The 27,212-nt window shown below is 38.9% G+C and overlaps 1 protein-coding gene across 3 annotated transcripts in view; it reads left to right on the top strand.

Annotated features, from left to right (window-relative positions):
• SEMA5A (semaphorin 5A) overlaps positions 1-27,212 on the top strand; it is a 274,990-nt gene that overhangs the window by 240,537 nt on the left and 7,241 nt on the right. For all 3 annotated transcript variants that reach the window (XM_017824133.1, XM_017824131.1, XM_017824132.1), the window contains 4 exons: positions 7,141-7,359; positions 17,299-17,469; positions 22,443-22,598; positions 25,771-25,818. In XM_017824133.1, coding sequence (XP_017679622.1) covers positions 7,141-7,359; positions 17,299-17,469; positions 22,443-22,598; positions 25,771-25,818 — 594 coding nt within the window. The remainder of the gene's footprint in view (positions 1-7,140; positions 7,360-17,298; positions 17,470-22,442; positions 22,599-25,770; positions 25,819-27,212) is intronic.

The raw sequence follows: 27,212 nt of genomic DNA on the forward strand, positions 1-27,212 counted from the left end.
GTCCAGCTTTACATGGTGGAGGTAGTTCTCAGGAGAGAGAGCATGGAGGGCATGTTGCTGATTTTATGTGCTCTGGCCCCTGTGGCCACACCTCCCTCACTGACTGCTCTGTGGCTCTGGACCAGAGTGAGGGGTGGTGTAGCCTATCGGAGACTGGGTTAGGGGTTCCAAGATTCCTGGTGTGGAGGTGCTCCATTTTCTGCCCTTTTGACTGACAGCTGCTCCAGGGCTGCTCCATGAGGCTGCAGAGACTCACCATGTGGGCTCTCTGAGTCCTTCCCCATCACCCACGCACACTTGAGTTGGTTCTGACCCAATAATATAATCCAGTGCCTCACAAAGTACAACATGATCCTCAGGTTTATCAGACACACTTGCAGTTTTGTATCATCAGCAAACTTATGCGGTTCGTTAATGATGGTGTTAAACAGGATTGGACCCCGTACTGACCCCTGGCATGCATCACTAGTGACTTTTCTTTTAATGACTGCTCACAGTCTTCTGAGTCTAGTTGCTCAGCCAGTTTTCAATACATTGCACTCTCCACTTATCTAGCTCATACTTTGTGGACTTGTCTATCAGGAGGTTATGAGAGTCATCTTGAAAACCCTTACTCATCATCATCATGGCTGGGCTTCGCGAACGAAGATCTGGGAAGGTCTTTACCCACGTTTGTTACAAGCGCACTGGTGGCTAAAAAGACCAATATGCGATAGACACGTCCGGTTACAAAAGGCACAGCAGAAAGACTCCTTAGGTGGTATAATCTGCAAGACACGATTCTTTCTGTGTTGCCTTTTCTCCTCAAGAGTGATCCTGTGTGCTTTTTCAAAAGCATCAGCAACGTTATAGATGGTGTGTCTCCAGGCCTCCCGATTGGAGGCCAGAGTAGACCAGTTACGTTGATCAGTATGGCCAAGGCTGAGATGTTGTTTCAGGGAGTCCTTGTATCTTTTCTTCGGGGCTCCTCTCATGCGGCAGCCGGTGGCAAGTTCACTATAAAGCAAGATCTTAGGGAGGTGGTGGTCCTTCATCCTGGAGACGTGTCCTACCCAACGCAGCTGTGTTCTCAGCAACATGGCCTCAATACTTGTGACTGCAGCTTGTTCTAGAACAGATATATTGGTCACATAATCTGACCAGGGGATGTTTAGGATTGTACGGAGACAGCGTTGATGGAAGCGTTCTAGGAGATGCAGGTGGTGGCGGTAGATGACCAATGATTCGGATCCATATAAAAGAGTAGACAGCACAATGGCTCTGTAAACACTGATCTTTGTACTTTTCTTCAAGTGTTTATTTCACCACACTCTTCTGTGGAGTTTTCTGAAAGCACTCTATGCCTTTGCTAACCTATTGTCTATCTCTCCATCAATCTTGCTATCTGAGGAGATGAGGCTACCTAGGTAATTAAACTGCTGGACTGATTTGAGCTCTGATTGGCCAGTGGTGATATGGGGATGATGGAAGACTTCCTGAGGTGCCAGTTGATAGAGAACTTCTGTCTTCTTTAAGCTGACTTCCAGCCCGAAGAGCTCAGCAGCGTCTGCAAAGCAGAATGTTAAATGCTGCAGAGCTGCTTCTGTGTGGGCGACAAGGGTGGCATCATCAGCATAGAGTAGCTCCCGGACAAGATGGTTTAAGGTCTTGGTGTGGGCCTTCAGTCGCCTTAGGTTGAAAAGGCTTCCATCAGTACGGTATCGAATGTAGATACCGTCCTGACCATCGAGGTCTGCTGTGGCCCTTTGGAACATCATGCTGAAAAGGATTGTGAATAGGGTTGGTGCAAGAACGCAGCTTTGTTTCACACCATTGGTTATTAGAAAGGGCTCAGAAAGTGTATTGCCATATCTGACTTGGCCGTGCTGATCCTCATGGAGTGAGATGATCATTTTAAGGAACTTGAGGGGACAACCTAAGCATTCCAAAATCTGCCATAGACCTTTTCTGCTCACAGTATCAAAAGCTTGGTGAGGTCAACAAAGGTTACATAGAGACCTTTGTTCTGTTCCCTACACTTTTCTTGCAGTTGTCTGAGAACAAATATCATGTCTGTGGTGCTCCTGTTGGCTCTGAAACCACATTGGCTTTCAGGTAGAATTCCTTCTGCTACAGGAGGTATTAGTCTGTTCAAAAGTATTCTTGCCAGGATTTTGCCAGCAATAGAGAGCAGAGTAATACTACAGTAATTTGAGCAGTCTGATTTAACTCCTTTCTTCTTATACAAGATGATGATGACTGCACCACGAAGGTCTGATGGTAGCTCGCCTAGTTCCCAACAGCACACCACAAACTCATGAAATTTAGCATGGAGTGCAAGGCCCCCATGTTTCCAGACTTCCGGTGGAATTCCATCAACCCCAGCTGCCCTGCCAGTTTTCACCTGCTGTATGGCCTTAAGCGTTTCTCCCAAAGTGGGGGCAATATCCAGCTCGTGCTTCACCAGTTGCTGGTGAATGGACTGAATAGCTGAGTCTTGGACTACACAACTAGTATTGAAAAGAGTCTGAAAGTGTTCAGACCATCGATTCAGAATGGAGGTTTTATCTGTCAGAAGCGTTTGACCATCAGCGCTGAGTAGAGGGCTTTGGACCTAATATGTAGGCCCGTATGCTGTTTTCAGGGCCTCATAGAATCATCTGTGATCACCTGTATCTGCGCATAATTGAGTTTTTTCAGCTAGACTGATCCACCACTTGTTCTGGATGTCACAAAGTTTCTGTTGGAACTTGCTGCATGTAAGGCGAAAGGCTGTTTTTCTTACGTGACAGGATGGCAGTGCAAGGTGTGCTTGGTGAGCGGTTCTCTTCTTCCTCAACAATTCGTGGATCTCTCGGTTGTTTTCATCAAACCAGTCATTGTTCTTCTTGAGGGAGAACCTTAGGGATTCTACAGAGGACTGCAGGATGCTGGTTTTTATATGGTGCCAGAGTATTTCAGAGGGAACATCTATAGAATTTATGGAATGGTTTTCGAGCCTAGTTTGAAGATTTGCCTGGAATCTGTCTCTCACTGAGGCTGATTGGAGATTGTTAACTTAGAGTCTCCTCCTTAGGATACTGCCCCTTTTAGGCTTGAACTTAAGGTTGAAGTTAAGTTTACAGTGCACAAGTCAATGGTCTGTTTGGCATTCTGCACTAGGCATCACGCAGGTATGGTGGACATCGCGGACATCTCTCCGTCGCACCAAGGCATAATCGATGAGGTGCCAATGCTTAGATCTGGGATGCAGCCAGGTTGTCTACAAACTATTTTTCTGCTGAAAGATAGTATTAGTGATGGTGAGCTGTTGCTCTGCGCAGAATTCTAGCAGAAGTCGACCATTATCATTGCAACTTCCAACACCATGCTTGCCTAATACTCCTTTCCAGGCTTCAAAGTTCTTTCCTACTCTGGCATTGAAACCACCAAGAATAATGATCTTATCATCTGCAGGCACCTTTTGGGTAAGGCGGCGCAGGTCGGTGTAGAATTTATCTTGTTCGGCAGGGTCAGCTTGGAAAGTTAGGGCACATATGCTAAAGAGGACAATGTGTTGCTTGTTGTGGAGTGGAAGGCGTAGGGAGATAATGTGGTAAGAGTGACCTGTCGGCAGATTTTCGAGTTTAGGAACAATAGAGTTTTTAATCATGAAGCCAACTCCTGAGAGATGCGTAACCGGCACCATGTTCTCTAAGGCTGCCTTCCTTGTGGAGACGAACTTCACTGAGAGCAACTATGTCGATGTTGAGACGTGATAGTTCGTGAGCGATTAGGGCAGAGCAATTCTCAGGACATCCACTATCTGCAGAATCAAGCATGGTTCTGATGTTCCAACATGCTAGAGTCAATTTGGGTACACCTTTGGAGGCAGGTGCATGCCTTTGTCTTTTGATCTTTGTGTGACCATATTAAGTAGAAGGTGCCTGTTGGCCGCGGTTAACCAACCGGGTGACAAGGGAGATGAGCTTTTTTTAGGCTACCTTTTCTAGGCCCCTCTCTGAGTGGAGCAAGCAGTGCTGTCCTTGAAAAGGCTGCTTGGTCGTTCAGGGTGCTGCCCAAAGAGACTGTCATCTCCGGTCAGTCTCTGACGACCAATATCCTGAACCGCCTGCATGCAGGGTTGGGTCTGCAGCTTCCAACGCACCTTTCACCTGCCGTTTCGACTCTTGCCCATCACTACAGGGCTCTGCAAATGTGGGTAAGGCCTTTGAGCCTGCACAATGGATTTTTTAGGTGAGATGCAGTATGCGCAGAACTGGACCAACCCTTTAATCCTAAGGTTCATCTGCCAGGGCCGAGCAAGCTTGGATGCTGACAGCGAGATCCTTAGGACATAGGTTTGTTTAGAGTGTCCTTCTCTTAGATGGATGGCCTTACAGGGCTAAGCGAGCTCCATCTGCCCAGGTTTGGGGTTAGAGTTGTCCTTCTCCTAGGATGACTGCCAGAAGGCTAGCGGGCTCATCCTGTCCATGGACATGGTTTTATCTACCCCTTCAGTTTGGACCTGTCTGGCATGGGAGACCCTACTGAAGGCATGTACCATCGCCAGCATAGCTCGCAATCGAAAACCCTTACTACAGTTGAGATAAGTAACATCCACTGTTCTCCCTTGTCCATGAACTTAGTCACTTCATTGTTGAAAGCTATAATGTTGACCAAGGAACATATAGAACAGTATTTCCAGAACGTAAACTGATCTTGGTATTTTACATGCCACTAATGGCATAATGTTAATTTTTTACTGTGTAGTTTCTGTCTGAAGGGAAAATTCTGAAAGCTCCTCTATGAATGCTGAATGAATTACTGTAAAACTGTGAAAAGTCTGCTCCTTATAATAAAATTTTTAAGGTTTTGGAAAGAAGAAAACACAGGGGAACACTTGCTGCAGACCAAACTCCACAGCAAAAAGATTCTTTAGAATCCTTTTCTGTTTCAGAGCTAAAGTACCTTAGAGTTTTCCCTTAGAAGATTCCCCTTCCCAGTTTACAATTTAAATAGGAAGAAATCAAATACCATAATGTCATATAAGGTCACAATTTTCCTTAGAACTTAAAAAGCTACACATGTCCTGCAAAAATATCTTGAGAATATCCTAGAATTGTTATGAAGTGATGCACCCTGCAGTGATTTATGAAGAAAATGACTGGAGGGCTGGCCTGATTAATACTTGTTCCATTGTTTGCATTGCTTTTAATTTAATAACTAAAAAAAGCCCTTAATTTGAAATTCTGGTATAAAAAATAGTATTATTTTGGTCTCACAGCTCACTGCATACAAATTAAGCATTTCCATGACCAAAGTGATAAAAAACTGCATAAAAAAGGGTCTTACAGAGTAAGAAATTAGACCTGTATTCGTAATTCATATACTGGTTCTCTGTCTTGCTCCCCTTTTTATTTTTGTATATATGTCATGCTTTTTAAAATGCTGCTTTTAATATCTGTGTAATAGAATCTGGCTCAGCAGGAGAGAAATAGTTACCCTCTATAATTCCTGAAAGGTTTTATCCATTTTTAGTAATTTTTATATTGCCGTTCTGATGTTTTCTTATTAATTTCAACAGTTTCCTATTACAAGTATTTCTATGTCAGCGCATCATCATTCCAATACTGCCAGTTATCAAGTGTTGAATAAAAATATGCAAACCCTCACTTACTTTGGGATTGTTGTGGGTGTACTTCTCAGAGAAGAACTTAAGCAGTGATACTAATGCCATAACCACATGTAAAAATAGGGTGCAGTTGTTTCAGTACTGTACACTGCAAATGAGAGGCTCCTCCATCCTGGTTATGCTGAATGCTGGTCCTGTTCTGTCCAGGACAGACTCTTCACAGTATTTTTTTTTCTATTTTCATCTCATCATTAGGTACATCTTCTGTTTCTTTGTCTCCATTTGGTACTCCCACAGTGCCTATGCCCGTGCGTAGGGCACAAAACAATTTCTTAAGAACAGACATTTTTGCTGCAGTTAGAGCTGCCAACAGTCCCCTGCATTTCTCCACTGATGATGATACCATTCATCTCTACTTATATCAGCAATACCAAAGCTCTAGCATAGAGAGGCTGACACATCCTCTGTTGTTTTAAGTACCGGTCACAGGACCTTCTCTCATCACAATTACTTAAATAAGTGCTTGTAATAAAAGCAGCAGTTACTGGTCCATCAATCATAGAGTGATGCTAGCACTGGGAAAGGTGAACTGCTTTGGCAACAGTAGGAAATCCCAGTAGTGTTGCTGGAGTTGCTTAGTAGTGATGCTTAGCAGTAATGCTACACCTCAAGAGTGGTTTCACAGTTGTAATGAGTACAATTGAAGGAGTCTTTTTGCATGCAGGACTAAGCCCAAAAGTGACAAAGATACTGCAAATGAACAACAGATTATTAGAAGCTGACCCAGGGCTATATCCAGGCATACTGGTTGTATGCTGTGAACAAGATCTGTGTGTTCCCTTTCACTGATAAATAGCGGACTTCATCCATTGCTGTGTAATCTAATGCCTTTTCTCTCTACTAAACTCACTTAGAAAATATGTTTTCCACTGGCTAGGTGGTTATTTTAACTATTCTGTGTTGTGTGTGTGTATGTGCATGTCTCCAAAAGGCCTATTTTCATAGCTTATATGTGGCTTAGAACACTTCAACTCAGTGAAAATTAACTGATTTTTAAAGTGACAAAACACAGCTCATCACAAAAGGGCAGTTTTGCTAGACTTTCTGGAATTTTTAGTGGACGTATCTAGGATAAGTACAGTCCATTGCTGCCTAGGATACCTTCTTTCTCTAAAACAGAGGCAGTAATATCTATGTAATATATCTGGAGATTTTCTGACGATAATTCCTGTGCAAGAGAAAGGTAATTTTTATCATTCTTAGGTGGAATGAATCAGCTAGTTCAGTCAACACAGACATAAAGTTTTAACTGAAGTGTTAGATCCAACTCTTTTCTCCAGTTCTGTGCAAGTGATTATGAAATTTCTATTACGGAAGAGTTTCTCGAGATGAAACTGGGGTTTGGATTGTGAGACTAAAGGTCAAGACCTTCCTGTTCATATTACTTACTATTAGAAGCCTAGGAGTAAATTTGAAGAAGAAAAGGTTGTTTTGGGGTGAGATACTGTTTTAATTCAGTATTGCTTTTTCAATCCTTATTTTATTAGGATTGCCAGGGGATTTCTTGCGTTCTGGACGATACTCTGCTCATACCATCAATGGTGCCTGGTCACCCTGGTCTCCATGGTCTCAGTGCAGTCGTGACTGCAGTAGAGGTATACGGAATCGCAAACGGGTCTGCAGCAATCCTGAACCCAAGTATGGGGGACTTCCTTGCCTTGGCCCATCTCTAGAGTACCAGGAATGCAACATTTTGCCTTGTCCAGGTAAGATTCAAATGAAATTAGAGAAGGGAAAATAAAATAGTCCAACTTCAAGGCTATATATTGCAGTAATTGTTTTGCTTTTTTCTTTTTTAGTTGGTGGGTTTCGGTTTTTGAGTCAATTACAGCTCAAATTTACCTCTGTAATATATGTGGATTTAGGTAATATTCCCATGTGATGTCATCAGTTTATCTTCAACAGTAGTAACAGCTATGTCTTTTTTCACTTGTGATACTGATTGTAAAAATATAATTTTAGTATATAAACTTATCAGAAAAAAAAGACATAAGAAATCTGGCAAGACATGAGAAATCTGGCCTAGCTTTTATTTGAACTCAAAATATCATTTTCATCATAGTGGTTGCTGGCACTAAATCTGTGCTAGCTCTTGAATTTAGAGCCTCCAGCAAATAAGACTTGGGACTGATCACCAAATTAAATGGTAATTCAAGTAGGCCATAAAGATTGTTCTTGGAACCTTGAGTTTCTCCTTCATTGAAAGCTTTTTTAGGATTCTATGAAAGGAATTACAAGTAGAATATGTGTTTACAAGAAACTGCTTTGGATTATAAATCATTGTTGCTTCTCAGACATTTGGCGAAAAAAAAGATCTTTGTTTCAGTCACCTCTCACGCTTCATAAAACAGAAATCCAAACTGAAAGGCTTTTGAGCTTTGCAGAGGCTTTCTGGAAAAAGGAAGGGGAAGGATATAGGAAAACACATGAAGAAAAGAAGGTGCAATTGGATTAGGAGGAAAGAATTCAAGGTAAGAAAGAATAGTGAGGAAGAAGGAAAAATGACTGAGATAGTTCTTTACAGTAGCAACAAATAAATTTAGAAATAAGCCTTCATACATCTTTAATTTTATTAATGATGTATAAGAGTACCGCATATTTTATTATCGGAGAACTGGAACTTTTGTAATTTATTCAAGTTTGGATCTGAGGAATTACTATGGCAATATACCTATTACATGTGTATCACTATCATAAAACATGTGTGTATTAATGTGTGTGTATGTGTCTGTATATATATATTTTGTCCAATGTTATTGCAGTGCTTTCCCTAAGCTTTTTAAGCCCTTTAACAGTCACTGCCCATTCTCTGCATTATAATCTAAGCAGTAGGCAGATCTGTACAGAAGGACACCGTTCCCTTTCAGGAGTACACAGTTTCTTGAAAAACGTGCTTCCATCTTGCATTAAACCTAAGCAATGTGTTTTGGCACATAGCCTGCAAACCCAGTAGCTCTGTGATCGTTCTGGCTGTTCACTGAAAGTGAACCTCTGCAGTTTTACTGCTAACAGGAACAATAGGATTGTTTGGCAAATTGAATGCCCTGAGGTATTTAAGCCTCCATCTCTCCTGCAGGTGTGGCAGATCCAAGGGGGATTTCTGCTGGGCATCCCTGCTTCAGTCTGGGGGAACTGAGCCCACTGAGCCATTGAAGTTCTGAAAGAGGCACATGGGCACGACAAGCCAGCACTTTCTGGTGAAATTTTCTTGCTGCATCCAAGGAGGAAAGTAACTTTAGTTGCTCCTTGTGTAGCTCCTCTGTTAGTGTATCTGAGGAGGTCCAGGGAAAAGACTATATGCTTCTTTCTGTATAAACAATTCTGTTTCATGTGACTGCACTGTTGATCTGTGAAAAAATTTGAGTGTTGGCAGTAATGCATTAGGTCAAATGTTTTAGAGGACCATTGTACTAACACGTGCAAGCCTCCTCAGGGATGTATACAGTAGGTAAAGGCAGTTAGAATGTAGCATCTTCTCCTCAGTTCCTTCTTCCCTTGCAAAGGGAATCCCTCCACAAGACACAGGCTTCAGCTTCCTTTGAAGCATGTGAGTGATGTAGTATTAGCTAACAGTATTATCACAAATTTTAAGATATCTGATTGTATGACCATACTGTAGTAACAGCAGTACATGCATTAAACGGGCCCAGATTTGTTTTTCATCCTTTGCTATTAATTTTCAAATTTAGTGCTGTCTTCAATTTTTGTTGGATTTTTTCAAAGTTAAAAGAAGTCAAAGGGTTTCCGAAGTGGTATTTTTATTGAGCTCTGCAGCTATTACACTGTTATATTTTTGAAGGAAATTGTTTTAACTGGTAAAACACAGTTATGCAGACATAATTTTGTTGTAGAGGCCCTAGTTGTTTATGGGTTAGCCAAAACCTCAGACTAAAATACATGAAGTTGTAAGGCAGAATTTGAAACTGTGCTTTAGGCAAAAATGATTTCCTCTTCTGTTGTTTCTGAATTTGAAAATATTTTTAAAGATCAGTAGACATAAAGTGTAGTGGGCCTTTCTGAAGCAAGTAGTGTCCTAATATATCTAATAACCTTTTTCAGAGACAAGTTTCATTTTTCTTTTTAGTGCAAAGCAAATTTGAATAAAGATGTACAGATTGAATTAAATATTTAGATGTATCATATCCTACAACAAGGAATCACAAAGTTCCTCAGCTACAGAACTACTGTTTGCCAATAATTAAGAAGAAATGGAGAGGGCTAAATCAGATCTCAGATAAATCTCAAGGGAAAACATTGCCAGCAGTAGATGTAATTAATTTTTTTTTTTTTAAGGCATGGGAGAGTAAAAAATTATTGCAGCATAGGGGTTATCCATAAATTAGACCTGATATAATTTTGTAGAAGGGAAATAAATTTTTATTAGAGAAGCATACCAATTAATTTGAATTCTCTTAATTTTTAATGAAAGTAGCAGAAAGTTTAATTGGTGGCTAAACATGAACATCTATTAGGTTGACATTCATATGACATCATCAAGAAAGGGCAGACATAAACCATACATGAGTGAAGAGCCTCTACTCCAGGCCCACATGTACAAACCTACCATATCCCACAGTAAGGACACAGGGGAGACCAGCCAGGAAGAGAAACCATAGCTGAATCAGTTTTCAGCCTTCTTGTTAATGAGAACAAGAAGGTTCTTGTCCTTTCAGTGCTAGGGACTGGATTTCATTTCCTGTGTGCTTATAATATTTAGGATAGCTCTATAAGTCATTCTTACTGTAGCTATCTGAGTGAGTTTCTAAAATGTCCCTGTTAGGCTTTGATCACACAGCCCTTGCTGGTGTTAATGAGAAAGGCTGGTATCAGGGCAGATCTCACTGAGGTATTGACTCCTCCCACAGACTAAGTTGTAGATAAACATAGAGTAAATATGTCAGGCCCTTCTTTCCAGTGTGAGCATCAGGGAAAAAAACAGGGAGTCTGCATAGTTCGTTCTTGTCCATGTAGATAAGTGTGGTGCATGCAGAAAGGTGAAGGAATGTGGGGAGATTTTGTTCTGACCTCGACCTTAAAGTATTTGCCACAGTATTGGAAATAAAATTGCAACAAAGAAGAATATGATGCTTCATAAGATTTGCCTGAGCTCCCTCAGGGTAAGAACAGCTTCACCTGCTCCATGCTGGCACAGAACCACTTAGTTACAGTACAGTCCAGTCATTTTACTTTTAGAAATATTCTAGTTAGTAGGAAGGGGTACAATAGCAGCCATAAGGAACCCTTCCTGCTCATGCAGGCTCAGGTTCTGCTTTGCTCCCTCTTCCACTTATTGCAGGCAGGATCAACCCCTCGTGATGTAAACTGCTGAGAAAGAGGAGTGATAGAGAATATGAGCGGTGTTTAAGTCATGCTGAAAGTCAATAGGACTTTAATCTTCTCAATCAATTAATCTGGGCTCAGTGTCATCCTGGAAGACACCAAGTGCTCTGAAGGACTAACACAATGAAAAAGTCCACGGAGCAATCAGTGTACAAGGCTGTCTTGTCTGGTTAAATGTCTTGCACCATCATTTTAAATATACTTATTAATATATTAATAGCCAGCAATTTATGATTGAATGTGCTGAAGGATCCCAGAACTTAAAAAAATTGCTAAATTCATCTAGAACCTGCCTTCGGTGGGTACTGTTAAATCTTTTTTTAGCCTGCAAGAGAGAAACAGTGAAGTTTTTTACACAGTTGTAAATGGTCCAAATCTTCGTTCGCGAAGCCTCGCCATATAAATGGTCCACTGAAGTGCAGATTGCTAGCAGACACTAGGCAGATTGCTTTTTGTTCATAGTATCTGAAGGCTGAATATATAATAGTAAATTGAACAGTGCCAGAAAATTGCCAGAAATTGTACCCAGGCCCTGGAAGATGATTTGTCTGTATTGTTCAAGTTTTAGAATGATCCCTCATACAATTTTGCCTTCAACTAACTACCACTCTCCCAAATAATCTGCAGAAATAGTTTGCAAGTCAGTACAGGGTAAAGGCATGGTCTCCGTACTCAGTTTCCATGTGGCTAAACTACTTTGACGTACAAGGGAATTTGAACTATTGTCTTGCACTAGCAAGTTATGCTTTGGCACTATGTCTCAGCTCCTTATTTATGCCTCAGAGATGTAAATAGCATTGAGCTGGCAAGAACTGAACAGCCTCAGTAACTATGGAAAGGATCTGTGAATGCTCACTGACATTTCTGGGTTTTTTGAATTACTAATATGAGATCAGTACTAAAACAAAGAAATCTATAATCACTCATATCAGGGTTTTGTTATCCTTGGGGGCTTGCAAGATATTTACATTACGAAGAGAAATCCATGATGAAGTGTTGTTTGAATTTTAAATTCTGCAAATCTACAAAAATTAAAAGACTTTACGAACTAAAAGAACATAAGAAATACTATCCTAGTTCACAGCATTACAAATCTCTTCAGTTATTTCTGTAGAAAAGGATAACTTTTTTTTATTTTTGTTTTATTTCTTGTTGTCTTCTCTTATATTCTTTCTCATAGGGACATAGGTACACTTGGCCAATGTCCCTTAATCAGGCATTTAAAGCACAGCTACATGAGCACCACTGAGTAGCATGAGCTACAGGAGTTTCCATTCCCTCTTCTTCAGAGCATAGTGTTAGATCAGAGGGAAAGGACAGTTACCATCTCTTAGATTTGAAATTCTGATATTTCATAACAGTATTTTGGGATTTTACCAATTTCAGATTTTTATTATAGTAGTTTTAGTTTGGTTTAGTTGTGACATTTTGGCTAAGGTCACTAAACTTGCTAATAGCAATAACAAGTTTCAGATATACAAAACTCCCTGAAAGACTATTTAAGTTATTTATGCATCCCTAAAGCCAGTTGTTGTTTATTGTTTCTTTTCTTCATTATTGGGGGTTTTCCTCCCATTTTTTTCCCTTTGAAGTTCAGATTTGCCACAAGGAAGCAAGAATGTATTTAAAAGAACAGACAGAATTTATCCTGCAATAACTTCCTAAATCAGGAGGAAAAACAAATATTCCAGTAAAGCTTGTCTCTGTGCCTGCTGCATTGGTATCTCTAGGCTGCTTCTGTAGCCAGTAAGAAGAGGAATGAACTGTCCCTTGAAACAACAATTGCTTTTCTAACTTAAGAGTCTCAGTTGCAACTTAAATCCAAGTGGATCCTTAGATTTTGTTCTTTCCTTAGAAGTATTTATTTGCCTTCTGTGTTTCTGCCTTGCACTATGTTGACTGCTTGTTTCATCCAGCATTGCTTTTATGAATAAAAGGTATCTGTAGCATCACAGAAACAAGACTTTGACTTTGTAAACTATGATGTAAAAATTGCTCTTTCCCCACACTGAACATGCAGCAATATCCCACAGGATTAGGAAAAAGCTGTAGAATAAGTGATGTGGAATTGGATGATCCCCAGGTATCTGGAAGTGAGCAGTGTTCTCTTGGGTCTGTAGGCTGCCCAATATGCATGTCCCCAGGTCTTACTTTTGCATTTCTGCAGGGGGAGAGGACTACTGCCTCTCTATTTTTACTCAATCATGCAAACAGAAAAGACTGACTTTTCAGCATTTTTTATTCTCTTTTGCCACACTTTTAAAAAGATTAGCATGAAAAGTTATAAACCTAAAGGCATACACGCGTGCACACACGTGCGCACACACTCACAAAAGCAAACCACAAACCAAAAAACAAATGGAGTTTATTTGGGGTTTTTTGGTTGTTTAAATTCAAAATGAGACCAGACACTATATGAAGGAGCCTGCAGTCCTCTCGCTGTTCTTAGGTGAGGCTAGTGTGTCTTCCCACACTTCCTTCCACTTCCTTGTAAAACCCAAAGTGCATAGCAGGGTAGCAAGTGTTATCAATTCTCTCTTGGAAATTCTCCAGTAGTCTGGATGTTTTGTCATGTCCCCTGGAGATCCCATTTCTGTACACTGTTTCTTCCTGGTACATCCTCTTTCCTATGGTGTGGATTTTTTTCATTATAGTGAAGAAATATTTATTAACCTAAACAACAGCCAGTAGGCAAAAAGTTGTTTGCTTTACTATAAAGCAAAGAGCACTGTTTGAGAGCACCCTGCTAGCTGAAGGAAGCCTTCTTCCTAAACGGATCAACCTCAGCTATTGTCAGAAAATGTAAAGACTCTTTAAATCTTTCATTGTGGAACTGCTTTAGCAACTTTCTTTTGTCCAACAGCTCTACAAAACTGTTATGTAAAGAACCTGTAGTGACTTTCCTTGCAGCTGTGTATTTTTCCTCCTATAAGAGGCAGAAATAACATTAAGGACTCCATGACAAAAGGAAAAAAAAAAAGAAAAAAAACCCCAACCCAGATGGTTCTGTGTTGCTAAGCAACTTAAAGAAAGATGAAAGAAACCACAGAGCTCTATTTAGGTCTTGTAAAAAACTCAAGCAGTAAATACCCACTGCTTTGATCTTATTTAACCGTGATGATGCCTTATCATACTCTGTTGCTGAAAAGCAAAAGTTCTGGGGACAAATAAAAAAGGTACTTATGATAGTCCTTGAAAGGCTAGAGATTTAGGAAGGCAGCCTGTCAATAAATAGTTGCTAAATACCCAGTTATAATTGCACCGTCCAGCTCAATTAGGATCAAATCTAACTTTGTCTAGTATATTTGTCCTTTCCCATCCTCCCCAGACCCACTTCTCCCTTTATATCTGAAGTTATGTAGTACAGCCATGATCACTGCAGCTGTGAAACATGATGACATGCCTGGGTGTCACATCGGTCTCTGTGTTCTTGGCCCCTTTTAGATCGATGGCATAATTTCAAATGCACGTGCATTTGTGTTTCTGGTCCATTGAAAAATAAGTAGAAAAGTGTTGGGGGTCACTGTCTCCATTACAGTGAACAATGCAGAGGTAATGTTTCCAGATGATTTATATTCTGTCTAGGCAACCTCAGGCAGAATCAATTCTGGTTTGTGGAACTCTATACGCTGCAGCAAGTATGCTTCTGATTAGTCATTTTGAGCTAGTCAGCAATCACTTTAAAGAAAAAATAAAAAAACTAAAAAGGGAGTATCTAGAAAGGTAAAGCCTTAAATGTCTCATGAAAGGAATAGCTTGGATAACAGCTTCTGCTTTTATTTGACATAATTTAAAAAGAAAGAAAAACAGAGGCAAGTTCTGAATAAAAGATACCATGTCTTGAAATTGTTATAAAATTGCACAGTATATTTCACCTGCACTGAAGACAAATAACCTATGGATTTCTTAGATATGAGCTTGCATAATACTATATTAACAGAGTTATCTCAAGCAAAAAGACATATTTGTTTTCCAGTGAAAAGTATGAATAAGAAAAATATGAATAAAAGAATAAGTCAAGTACTCTACCGAGATAAAGTATTTATTTATGATAGGTGGTATAAAACTCTCTCATACATCTGTATAGCTAGATTATTTGGTTGATAAATATATCCTGGAAAAAATGTAACAATCATTGAATTCCTTAATAAGGGAAATAATTTATTTCAATTGCATACTTGGAATATAGTACCAGATTCCACAAATCCTATCTGTCCAATCAGGCTTCAGAGTCTACATACATTACTTGCAAAAGTTTTTGCAACTACAGTTCTTACCAAGAAAGTGCCAGCTCCGTGCTTTCTTGATGTTTAGGATAATGTTGCAAATAAAAAATACAGGGAATAAAATGCTGTCTATTCAACAGCTTCACTTATAGGATTAGTAAGTAGCCTAAGACATGCATTAGTGAATTACCTGTTTGAATAGCAGTTGAGAACTTGAGGCTATGCTATATCTGAAATTACATTAAAAAATGCATGTGTAGGTTTTAATATCAAAATTCTCCTAGATCATTTTCTCCCTCTTGAAGCCTTTGCATAGAAATCATTCTACTTGACTCACAAAGTGCATTTGTGATATACAATGCTACAAAGCCAAAATGAGTAATTCTTAACTGTTCTAGATCTCCATTCAAGAGAGATTTTGAGTGCAGTACTACACAGATATTTTCATTGTAAGTTATTTTTTTTTAAAATTTGGAACCCTTTTTTTTTTTTGTTAGAGATAATCATGGAATAACACTTCAGTACCCCAGTAGAAATTACTCCTTGAAAAGTTGTTTCATTAATTGAGCAGAAAAGAGCCATTATGAAATGGTAGTGAATGTTTTGGAGACTTCAGTGACTATCAATTTTTTCAACAAACAACAAAATCCTACAAAGATTGTCTTAAATGAGAATGCTGTAGAAATTATGTACAGAGAAGGTGTACTTATTTAGTATTTCTAAAAGTGGGAAATAATAAGTTTCTGTTGTATGTGGTAAAATGCCCAATGCTGCTATGAGTGATGGGAGAAAAACAAGTGAAACTTCTGCTTGGCTTAGGACCCTATTAGAAAGGAAAATTTACAGCACATTGCCTTTATAGTACTTAGAGGCTCATCTATTGTGTCGGTTGAATTACACACTACTTATTTCAATCAGTTTCAGGTGTGGTAAAGAATTTTCTTACTTAAGAATTAAGAAAGTGAGGGACAAACTTTAAATAGGAGGTTGAAAAGAAATGAATTTTTTTGTAGGATATGAAAATTTTTAAAGTTTAGGTTTTTGTCTCTTAAAAAAAAAATTGAAGAGAAATCAACAAAACACTGAGATTCTTTGCAGCAGGAATGCTGTTCCTGGAAGGAGTACACCTGACTTTGCCATGTGGCTGCAGATAGGAAGCCTTTGACAGATGAGCTGCAATGTGGCCATGAAAACCAGAAACACGTCCTGGAGCAGTAGCTGTAAGAACAAAGGCTGCAAAGGAACCAGTCTAGGGCAGGCAATGAGGTCAACTTTCACTAAAATCTTTTCTAGTGGCCATGTGTCAAAAGCCACTGACAATGAATCTCTCATGAAATCCAGCCTACATGTCAGAAGAATCTTGTGAAAACTGAGTGGAGAATAGTTTGACATTCTTGAATTAGTAAATACAAAAGAGCAGGGTGGAAGGAGGTGGGGGGGGAATAATAACATTTATTCTTCAACAACTTGTGTTAGAAACTTAAGGTGGCAATTCCTTTTTGTCCATGTATGTAGCTTTTTTTTAAACTTCTGCCATTGTTCTGCTGCTGACATCTCTGCTAGAGCTGTGTTAAGATTGTAAGTATATATTAGCCCATAAAACTCTACAAGTGTGTTAGATCCTTTGAAATGGGTTGTAGGGTTAAGGCAATCCAACTGGGTTCAGAACAAAATCTGGATTCCTCCATCCTTCTGTTGCTATTACTGGGCGAAGTTTTTTTCTATCAATAAAAAACAACTCTGAGCTTATAATACTTCTGCTAAACAAGCTTGGTATTCTGTTTCCTCACAAGTGAGAAAAGACTTTTGGCCTTCAAGATATTATGGTACCCACTGACAGTGTCTTTTATGAATGAGTAATTTTGTTAGGCTTTCCAGCATACCAGGGGCTTTTAAAAAATGTAAATTAAATTGCATTGTGGTAAGATTAAATTTGTGGGCCTATGTTCAGTGGCACCTAAAAATGTCCAATAATTTCCGTAGGCCATGAATAAGATCCGCAGAATATGAGGAAGATGGGCTGGATTATGTCACATCTCACATCAGTTTGGGAAAATACAGTTTTTTGTGTCTTTTCAGTGGATGGAGGCTGGTCTTGTTGGTCATCTTGGTCAAAGTGCTCAGCAACTTGTGGAGGAGGGCATTACATGAGAACCCGTTCCTGTACAAACCCAGCACCAGCATATGGAGGAGATATCTGCCTTGGACTGCACACTGAAGAAGCACTCTGCAACACACAGCCCTGCCCAGGTATGGCAAATCAGCCAGTGCATCTTTGTTGTTCATGTGCCACTGAATAAGGCATTCACAGTTAAGCAACATAATGTCCTTGATCTGTTATTTAGAAGCAAATAATTTCTTTCCCTTATTAAGTGCACAATCAGCTCTTACATTCTAAAATGCTACAGTAAATCAAGTACTAGCAGGATATAGTATATAGGAAACCACAGCCTCCCTCTCTCTTTAAAAAATAAAATTTAAGTTACCAGGTCTGAATCTGGATTAACTAAAAATGTGTAATATTTGAAGTGGATCATGCAAACAGTTTGTGAGACTTAATATCACAAAGAAGTGCTTTTGTTATAGCACTAAACTTTCAGAGCAAGCAAATTGATGAGATTAATATTCAGCATGTGTTATCATGAGGTCCTTCAAGTAGATAATATTTGCCCTGTTTTCATAAAAAACACAAAACAAACTGTAGCATGCTTTGTAAAATACCTTCTTCAACTTCAGATGTTAAGGAACAAAGACTTCATCTTTTTAGATGACTGTGGAGTACTTAGTAGATGAAATGTCTCTAATTGTATGATATTATGCATCATGTCTTTTTCTGTCATTTTGACTCTGCCTTTTGACCCATATTAAAGGAAACTTATTTTTTCATGAAATTTAAGTGACAAATTGAGATTAAAACCACAGAAACTTTCATTTATTGCTGATTAGTGGATTACAGGCAGCAGCAAAAGGAAAGAAGCAGCTCTGATGCCGCACTGTATTACTTGCTTCACTTAGAGCTCCTAGACTTCATGGCAAAAGTTTTGTTCTCATATGATGAGGCAGTGCATATGAAGGCAAAAGCCCCATGAGTTTGAATTTATGGATCCTATTACTTATGATGAACTACAGTTTATGGTAATTCCGTTTTCTAGGCACTGCATGTCTTCCAGCAGAATAAAAGTAGCTACTTTCTCAAAATTAAAGCCGATGAAACATTCTGTATTGTGTTTGAAAAAAACCAACAAACATAGAAATCAGTTGATGATTTGATTTTCTGAGGCAAATAGTGTACATTTGTATGTAGAAATTACATAGCTGCCTTGAGATTCTTAAGGCATCTTTAAAATCTCAGAGCTAGTTCATTGTGCTAGTATTGTATCTATTTCTCGTGTTGTACATTTATTTTCTACTACCATTTTCCTATAAATGACAGTTTCCAAACATTTATAAATAATGTCTTCATCTTATTTTAACCTGTCCGTTACCCAAATTTTGGAGTGGATGCAGAATAGAGGAAGAGGTTGGTTTCATTTTGGTTCATGGATGTGGAAACCCTTACAAAACAATAAAATTTCAGAGGCTTAAAATGTATTTGTTACATCTGTAATATTTTATTTATATTTCAGTCTCACTGAAAATTTGCCATAGGTTTTTGAAATAGCACATCATCAGCTATGAGAATGGTCTTTGCCCCACGTTTACAATATAGATTTCAAAACTACTTTTTACTGCTCTTATTTCACATTGGTATAGGTCAAAAATAATTGCAGTATTAGGAGTTTGGAAAGGCTCCAGAATCTTTGCAGAGCTGTTTTCTTGTGATGAGGACCAGGTGAAGAGTGGTTCTTCCTTGTGCAGATCTGAAAGTACCACTGGTGACATTCACTGCTTGAGTGACATCTTTAATATAGAAAGAAAATAGTAATGACACTTTGAATCTAAGAACAATCAACCAACACAGAAATGCATAAGCAAAAATGGAAATTATTTGTAACATTTCTTAAGCTGTGAAAAGAGCAAAGATTTTTTGGCATTTGAAATAGTAGGGTTTTTTTCCCAAACAAAACTAGCAGAATACTAAATTTTCTGGAATCCCGATACTAAGGATTTCTTGAGGATATAGAAGTTTATTGACAAATCCAACTGAAAGTATTCAAATATGTACTTAAAAGAAAATAACAGACTTGTGCCTGCAAAATACATCAGTTTTTCTCATTTTTCATTTTAAAAGTGCCATTATTGAGTTTGTGGGTTTTATTTTATTTTATCCAAATGCAATTGCATTGATGTGAATGGAAGCACTGCAGTATTGATCAATAGTCATTTATAGGCTGCTTATCAGTAGGTGTAATCAGTTGCAATGGTGCCTGTAATGTACTGAATAAAACATTATCTTATACTTAAAGTATTTACTGCTGTAAGAGGGGAAAATACGTTCTGTCCTTGAACTGTTAACTCACACATGCGAACAATGGATAAAGCAGTTGAGCATTTAGAAATGATGGTATAGTTCTACATGAAAGAAATTTATAATCTTACATTGATTAACCTCATCTTTCTGAGGTACCTTCTTCACCAAGGGTTCTCTTAAGAACTGCTTGAGCTTAACCTGACTTCAAAGGCCAGACAAGACTCTCTAGGAAGAAGGTGTGACATGTCATGAGTAAACCTTTCCATGTTAGAGGTGAAAAGCAGTGTCGGGTTAAACACCTCTCCAACCCACCCTCTCTTTTACTTTCTCATGGCTTTTGCAAAGAACTGAGGAGAAAGTTGAGAGAAGCCTGCCTGAGGTGCAAAAGAACCTCAGATACTGTGAAGATAAAGGAATCAAAGGGATGAGTCGAGATAACTGAGTCAGTAGAAGTCAGAAGAAGCAAAAGCTATGGGTTCAGTGTCCCTGTGAGGGCAGAGATAGAGGCTCCACAAAGGGCAGGTACAACAATTTGAAATTGTACGTCTGTCAGTCTTGGGTATTTTACTTCTCTGTGGCTCTCTGAGCTCCCAACAGTGGCACTCCTCAAAGCACAGTTTTCTGCTTCACCATTGCAGGGATGACCATCCCTTTCATGCTTGCACTGATGTCCCCTCTCTCCTCTTCTGTGATTCTGTGTGCAAGATGAAGCTGATTGGTATGGCACCAGACCCACTGACTACCTGTGCTGTAGTGTCTGGGTGGCACTGTGGGACTCACTATGGGAGGGAGATACCCTGTGTTGCTTATTTGGAAAGGTCCCAATGCTCATAGTATCTTTTACAAGTCCCTTAAAGGGCAGGCTGAAACAGTAACCTTGCCCAGTTACCCATATGTGACCTATCATGATCTATGTGTACTCTGAAGTTTCTATTTTATCACGGGATGTAGTTCCTGCAGTGAAGAACCTGGAAGGCCAAAAGCACACTGGACAAGATGGGGCTGCAAAGTACACCAGCCAACAAGATGTATTTAGGATGCTCACAAGTATTTTGACACCTACTGCATATATCCCAATTATACCAGGACTGGGCAGGAGTCTTGGCTCTGGCTTAAGCATGCTCTCTGCCACCCATGAGAACTGGGCCAAGATTTGTATTGAGCATCATTCCTTTAAACTTGAATGAGCAGAGCTTTATTTGTTACATAATATTTATGGTAATGATCCATATACTTAGTTGAATTAGATCCAGCAGCTGAAGCTGCAGGTGATGACAGCACCTGTGGATATGCCACACTATGTAGGAAGGAAGAAGCCTGTCCATTTGCTTGACTCCCACCTCAGCTCTCCTACCCTCCTGAAGCAGTCATCTGCTTCTGTGCTCCTACTACAAACTCTGCAAATGAAGCACTCTCAGGACCTTTCCTAAGAAACAGATAAGCCAAAATAAAAAAAATGAGTATTCTTCCTACTCACAATAACAAGATCCTACAAGCTGATTGTATTCAGGTATTTTCCCTGTTCAAATGAGGCCTCATCCAGACACTTGCTAATTGTTCATAAATATCAATATCCAGGTTCTTACCTGAGCTGGTAAGTAAAGACTACAGTCTCAAATATTCCTGCTGGAATCTTTTAAATTTTACGTGACTACAGTTTTAACTTTTTCCCTGTGTGAATAAGGGGAAAGTAATGAGTAAATGTGAACCTTGTGTACTGGATTTATGCAATGTATTGAAAGGGGTCCAAAACAGTGTAAAACTTTCCCGACTTTCCACCTGATTGACAGAGTAAAAAAGCTTCATTATTTCACAAATTTTGATGTTGTTCAATCTAACTTGAATCAAAATTAGAAAATATATACTTTTTCATTTGAAACAAAATGAAATTTGTAAATTTGTAAATTTGCCTCATATAGACATAAAATCAATTAAAACTTTGAAGTAGAAACAAGCTTGGTTTGGGATAGTAGGGCTGTTTATTCCATGTCAAAACCATAAAACCTATCTCCATAGGAAAGCTGACAGAAGAAAGAAGGAAGTTTAACTGAACTCTGTCTTTACTATGTTTGCCTAATTCAGAAGACTCCTATGAAGGCAAGACTTGTGCTTGAATTGTAAGAATGCTGAGTGCAGTACACTCACAGCATCTCATGGGAATAAGATCAATTCACTTCATTTAAGGGAAGTATCTGAGATCAGAAAGGCATGAAATAAAATGTCTTAATCAAAACTACATAAGGAGAGGAAGAAATATAGAAAAGAAATAGAAGCTGACAATAAACTGAATAGGGAAGAGAAGGTGAGAATACTTGATGAGCTTTATATACGGCCAAGAAATGGACCTGAAATAGCAGAAGATAAAAGAAAAATATTTTAAAAATCTTCAAAATACTACTATTTTTTGTAGTTAAATACACATCCTATTTCAGATCTGGAATACATACGCTTATAGCTCTCATTGCTACTTGTCAGGTACATAAACAAAGACAGTGTCCTTGTCCACCCTAATGACCTAGACTGGAATTAATTCCACAGCGATCACTCTTTCAGTCACCACTGCAGAATCCCTCCAACTTCTCACTTCCACACACGAAGGCTGTGGCAGAATTAAACATTTCAGAGACTTTTACCAAAGCTGAACTGCATTTGTTTTATTGGAATGAAGGTGCTGCCCTCTGATAGTTGGTGGTAGATGGGAGATGAGGCCTTCTGTCATAATTCAGAAATACAAGCTATTTTTCTCTAACTTGGTGTACTTGAAGCCTTTAATCACAGTGTCTGCATGTGTGTCCCTCTTTGCCTTTTGCAGACAGCTGGTCCGAGTGGTCCAAGTGGTCCGACTGTGACTCATCTGGCTTCCAGACCCGCACTCGTCAGTGCATCATTTTATTTCCTGTAGGTAGCCAGTGCACGGGCAACACCACAGAGAGCCGAACCTGTGCTTTGGACTCCAACTTTATACCAGGTGAGATCAGCCAGCTCCTTGAAGGATTAATGAAACTTCTCAAGGTTTCTGGAGTGAGACATAGCACTATTTCAGATTGCACTGCAGATTTTCCTTTTGTCAGCCAAAGCATGTTGGTCTACTATGCAGAGATGATGTTGTTAGATCTGGTGTCTACATGAAAATCTACCCTATGGCACCGAGTGCTGTAGAGCTGTCCCTGCTGTCACCACCTGGAACTTTGGTTAGTCACTGTTGCAGCATTCTGCAGGTCCTTCCCATCCTGCTTGGTAGCAGGGGATGACTGCAGACAGCAAGTAGAAATAGTTTGCTTTTTATTTTAATTTAAGTGTTTTTGAGACTCTAGGGAAACATTCCTCTAGGTTTTGTGGTTTGCCTATACAAAATGGCTGCTGCGATAGTTAATCTGGAAATCATTTCAGAGTCCCTTAAATTAATAATTGCTTAGAAACTCATTAACTTTGCTCCAGTCCTTATCTCCCCTATGACTGCTAAGTGCCTGATGGATAGTCACATTATGTATTATTCTACAGCATTTGTCAAAACTCATGACTATACTTTTGTTTTTAAATTACAGCAGTCACTTAAATCCACACAACAGTAGGGGTGGTCACAATGCACTGCTGTTCACAGTCATCTTTCTCCCTATGTACATTGAAAAAAGCTAGTGATCTTTTCACAGACAGAGAAATTTACATTTTAATGTATCATTTGAAATGTAGCTGTGTTTACTCAGTGCAGCAACCTTTTTTTTGTGTGTTACTATTTGGTATAGTACAATGTAAGAAAGACATCAACAAATTTAAACAGTGTGTTTATAGATAGTGCATAAGGCTTTAACTCCCAAATACTATTTTCCTCTAAAACTGATGTGAAAAATGTCAGTGTAAAAGCAAAAACTCCCACATTGTATTTTCCTCTTTTTTCTAAGGCTTTTGAAACTCTGTTAATACTCACATTCTGTGAATCTCCAGCTTAATCCAATATAAGCTCTACATCTTGTTTTGGAAAGTAGGTGTTTGCAGAATCTGAAATGAGCCACCTCTTCTCTTTCCCTTCTCCCTCTCTTGTCACTCCTCCTCAAATTGTCCCCTTGTGCTTGGCACTGGTGAGGCAATATGTTGGATCCTGTGTTCAGTTCTGGTCACCTCTCTACAAGAAAGACATTGAGGTGCAGGAGCGTGTTTGGAGAAGGGTAGCAAAGCTGTGAAAAGAGTCTGGAGCACAAGTACCATGAGAAGCGACTGAGGGAGCTAGGGTTGTTTAGCCTGGAGAAAAGGAGGCTCAGATGAGACCTTTGCACTCTCTACAACTACCTGAAAGGAGGTTGTAGTCAGGTGTGTGGGGGGAAATCTCTCCTCCCAAGTAGCAAGTGATGGGACAAGAAGAAATGGCCTCAAGATGCACCAGGGGAAGTTTAGATTGGATATTAGGAAAAATTTCAGCACAAAAGTGTTGTCAAGCACGGGAGCAGACTGCTCAGGAAAGTGGTGGAGTCACCATCCCTGGAGGTATTTGAAAATCATGTAGATGTGGCTCTTAGGGGCATGCTTTAGTGGTGGACTTGGCAGTGCTTATTAATGATTGGATTCAATGATCCTGAAGGTCGTTTCCAATCAAAATGGTTCTGTGACTGTGAATTAACAGTCTCAGTGAGACAAAGTATGCTTTCAACCTTTAACTCTCTGTAAGAGTGTGTTCTGTCAGGTTTGATGTTTTGTCATTTTGAAAATAGTTAGCATTGGTTTAACTTGTTACAAATGATAAAAAATTGTGATCCCTTTTACAGTAGCTGCATTGGGATCATCTTCTGGCAGTGGAGAGCCTACTCTTAATTCCTCATACAGACTCTAGTGCATCTCTGTGTGTATCATTCTTTCCCTTCTCTGGTCTGTTTGTTAGTTCTAGTAGAGACATCCTTGGATGGGAAAACCAGAGCTCCATACAGTGTTCATGGTGTGGACAGCACATAGATTTGTAAAGTACCATAATGCTGATACCCTGTTCTATTCAATATTGCTTTCTTGGCAGTACCTAGCATTTGACTTTCCTTTTTAACTCCTTCTGAACACTAAATTGTTATTATCTCCGAACAATTTGTCATAACCTGCAAGTCTCAGTCATGAGTACTAATGGTTAGCTCACAGTCCATCATTTTGTAGGTGAAGCTAGGATTTCTTTCCACTATATGTACCACTTTGCACTAATCTGCATTCTGTTTTATTTATTGTTTTATTACCTAGTTTTAGAAGGCCCTTCTACAGCTCTTGACAGCATTCCCTTGTCCATGCTACCATAACTTTGTATCATCAGCAAACTTCAAAATCACATTTGCCTCTGCTTTTCTAGGTCTTTGCTGGAAAGCCTAGGTCTCTGCAGAAGTGGTAACCTTCCTCCATTGTAAGAACTGGGCAAATAGTACTAGCCTGGTTTTGTATCTCTTTCCTCATTTCATTCTTACTTGGAAAGCCATTGTCAAAGTACTTAAAATTCTGCTTTTTTGAAATCCAGGTAGCCTGTGTCAGTTACCCCACTCATATGCGCACGATCCTAGACTGTTTTGTAAAATAGGACTTCCCTTCCCAGAAGCCAAGGTCTGCAAGTAAAGAGAAGAAAAACTTGATTTTATTGAGATTTTATTCAGTATTTTTTCAATATTTTTTCAAAGTCAAAATGGTAAGGATACAGGCTGGAATTACATTTTATTAGTTTACAACTGAGACCCATGAAATTGGCAGTCGTCTTTTCTGATGATGTGTAAATTCCCATTTTTCACATTAGTGCCAGACGTGACTTCTAGAAGTAATGAGCCCATTTGAACACAAGGTAATTAAACTGTAGTTAATTTTGCTATTCAGTAAATCAACTCTTTCTCCACATGCTTAAACTCCACAAAGAATGTTTTCATGTGCACTTCATCTTTTTAATTCCAGAGATGTTTTGAGGCAAGAATTAAAAAGAAGTTACTGCTTTTGCTTGGGAAACTAAGAAACCTGAAGATGTTATGGGACCTTTTTATTAATTCTACCCCACAGTCAAAGTATTTTTTTACTTTGGATTTGTAGTGAATGTAATAGAATGAATTTTTAAATCCTTACTGTGTTAATCAAACTAGTAGTTCTCTGTAATATTTTTTTTCTTCTTGGCCTAAGTGGTTTATTTATTTTTCTAGAAATATCTGTGGCACGATCCAGCAGTATAGAAGAGAAACGATGTGGCGGTAAGCTTTTCAGCTCAAGATGTGTATTAAATGCTGAATTATTGATTCTGTGTTTTTGCTTTTGTTTCACCTTTTCCACTCCCTTAGTCTTATTCTACCTTCTAAATGCTGCGTTCTCATTATTTACGCTTGCACTGAAAAAGTAGCTACTTATGCAGAAAACTGTAGTTACTACAGGATTTCTCATTAAATATCTATCTGTCATTGGTGACCTTTGAGACAAGAACATGCATTACTGGATGTTTGTGTTTTCTTGTTTTTCAGTATGGCAGTCACCATTGTCTCAAAAAAACCACATATAATAAACTAGTTATCAGTAGGTCAAAATCTGTAATGTTGCTCGACATTTTTCAGGACAATAATTTCACAAACCTCTTTGGGACTCCAAATAAACAGCAGAAAACCAGGCTGGTAGCCCATTTAATAGCTCAGACTCTGTCTGGGACTCATTTTTGTCTTCACTGACAAAGACAAAACTAAAAAGTAAATAAGAAGTTCCATTCCAGAGATTCATGATACTAACAAAACAAATCTTGAAAGGAAGAACTTTAAAAACCACCAAACAAAAAGAAGAAGAATAAAAAGGAAAATGACCTTTTTTTTTTTTTTGTGCTGAGCTATTACACTTAGTCTGTGTCGTCATGGTAATAGCTCTGACCAGGTCTACTATTCTTCCATGCACAGATAAGCTGCATTTTTAACCTAATAAAATACAATGAAAACACGGAGATTATGCAAGGGTACCTTTCTGTATTGTAACTTGTTATGGGAGCCAGGATAATGTAATCTGATTTTTTTACTAATTAGCAGTAGTTCTCTGAAAACGTTTTATCAAGTTTTGCAACACTGGGAAACTGTCATAAAAGTGTAGAAGGATATTTCAGTGGTAGTTTATATATTGAAGCAGTCATCTAGTTAGCTAAATATAGTTTGTGTTTCTAAGTACCCAGTAGGCATGTAAAGGTCCTACCTTAGGCATTTACAAAAAATGGGACTCATGTCCTGGCCTGTTTTTCTGTATTACAGTGAAAAAGGTCTAACAGATGTTTTTAAGACTAGCACCAGTATTTCAGTTTAAAATCTTTCATTTGTGCATTTAAGCAGCCACAAACAAATCTTCAGTAATCTTAAGATGAAATTTCTGACACGAGCCTCTCACTGATACTTCTTTCCTAATCAAAAAACACAGTTCCAGTTTGAAAGAACAATGGAAAGCAGTATAATTTGTTTATTTTGAGCTAATCCTACTCGTGCCACATCTGACCTGGTATCTATTCAGTAACATCGGGGAATGACTGTGCTTTAGATTCCCTTCTACGGTTTCATGCAGCAATGAGCTTCCTCTCAATTTTAATCCTTACGTAGGTGGAGAGGGTTTCCCATCATTTCATCCT

The sequence above is a fragment of the Lepidothrix coronata genome, unplaced genomic scaffold (genome assembly GCF_001604755.1).
Source record: "Lepidothrix coronata isolate B3197 unplaced genomic scaffold, Lepidothrix_coronata-1.0 Scaffold109, whole genome shotgun sequence".
Taxonomy (NCBI): Eukaryota; Metazoa; Chordata; class Aves; order Passeriformes; family Pipridae; genus Lepidothrix; species Lepidothrix coronata.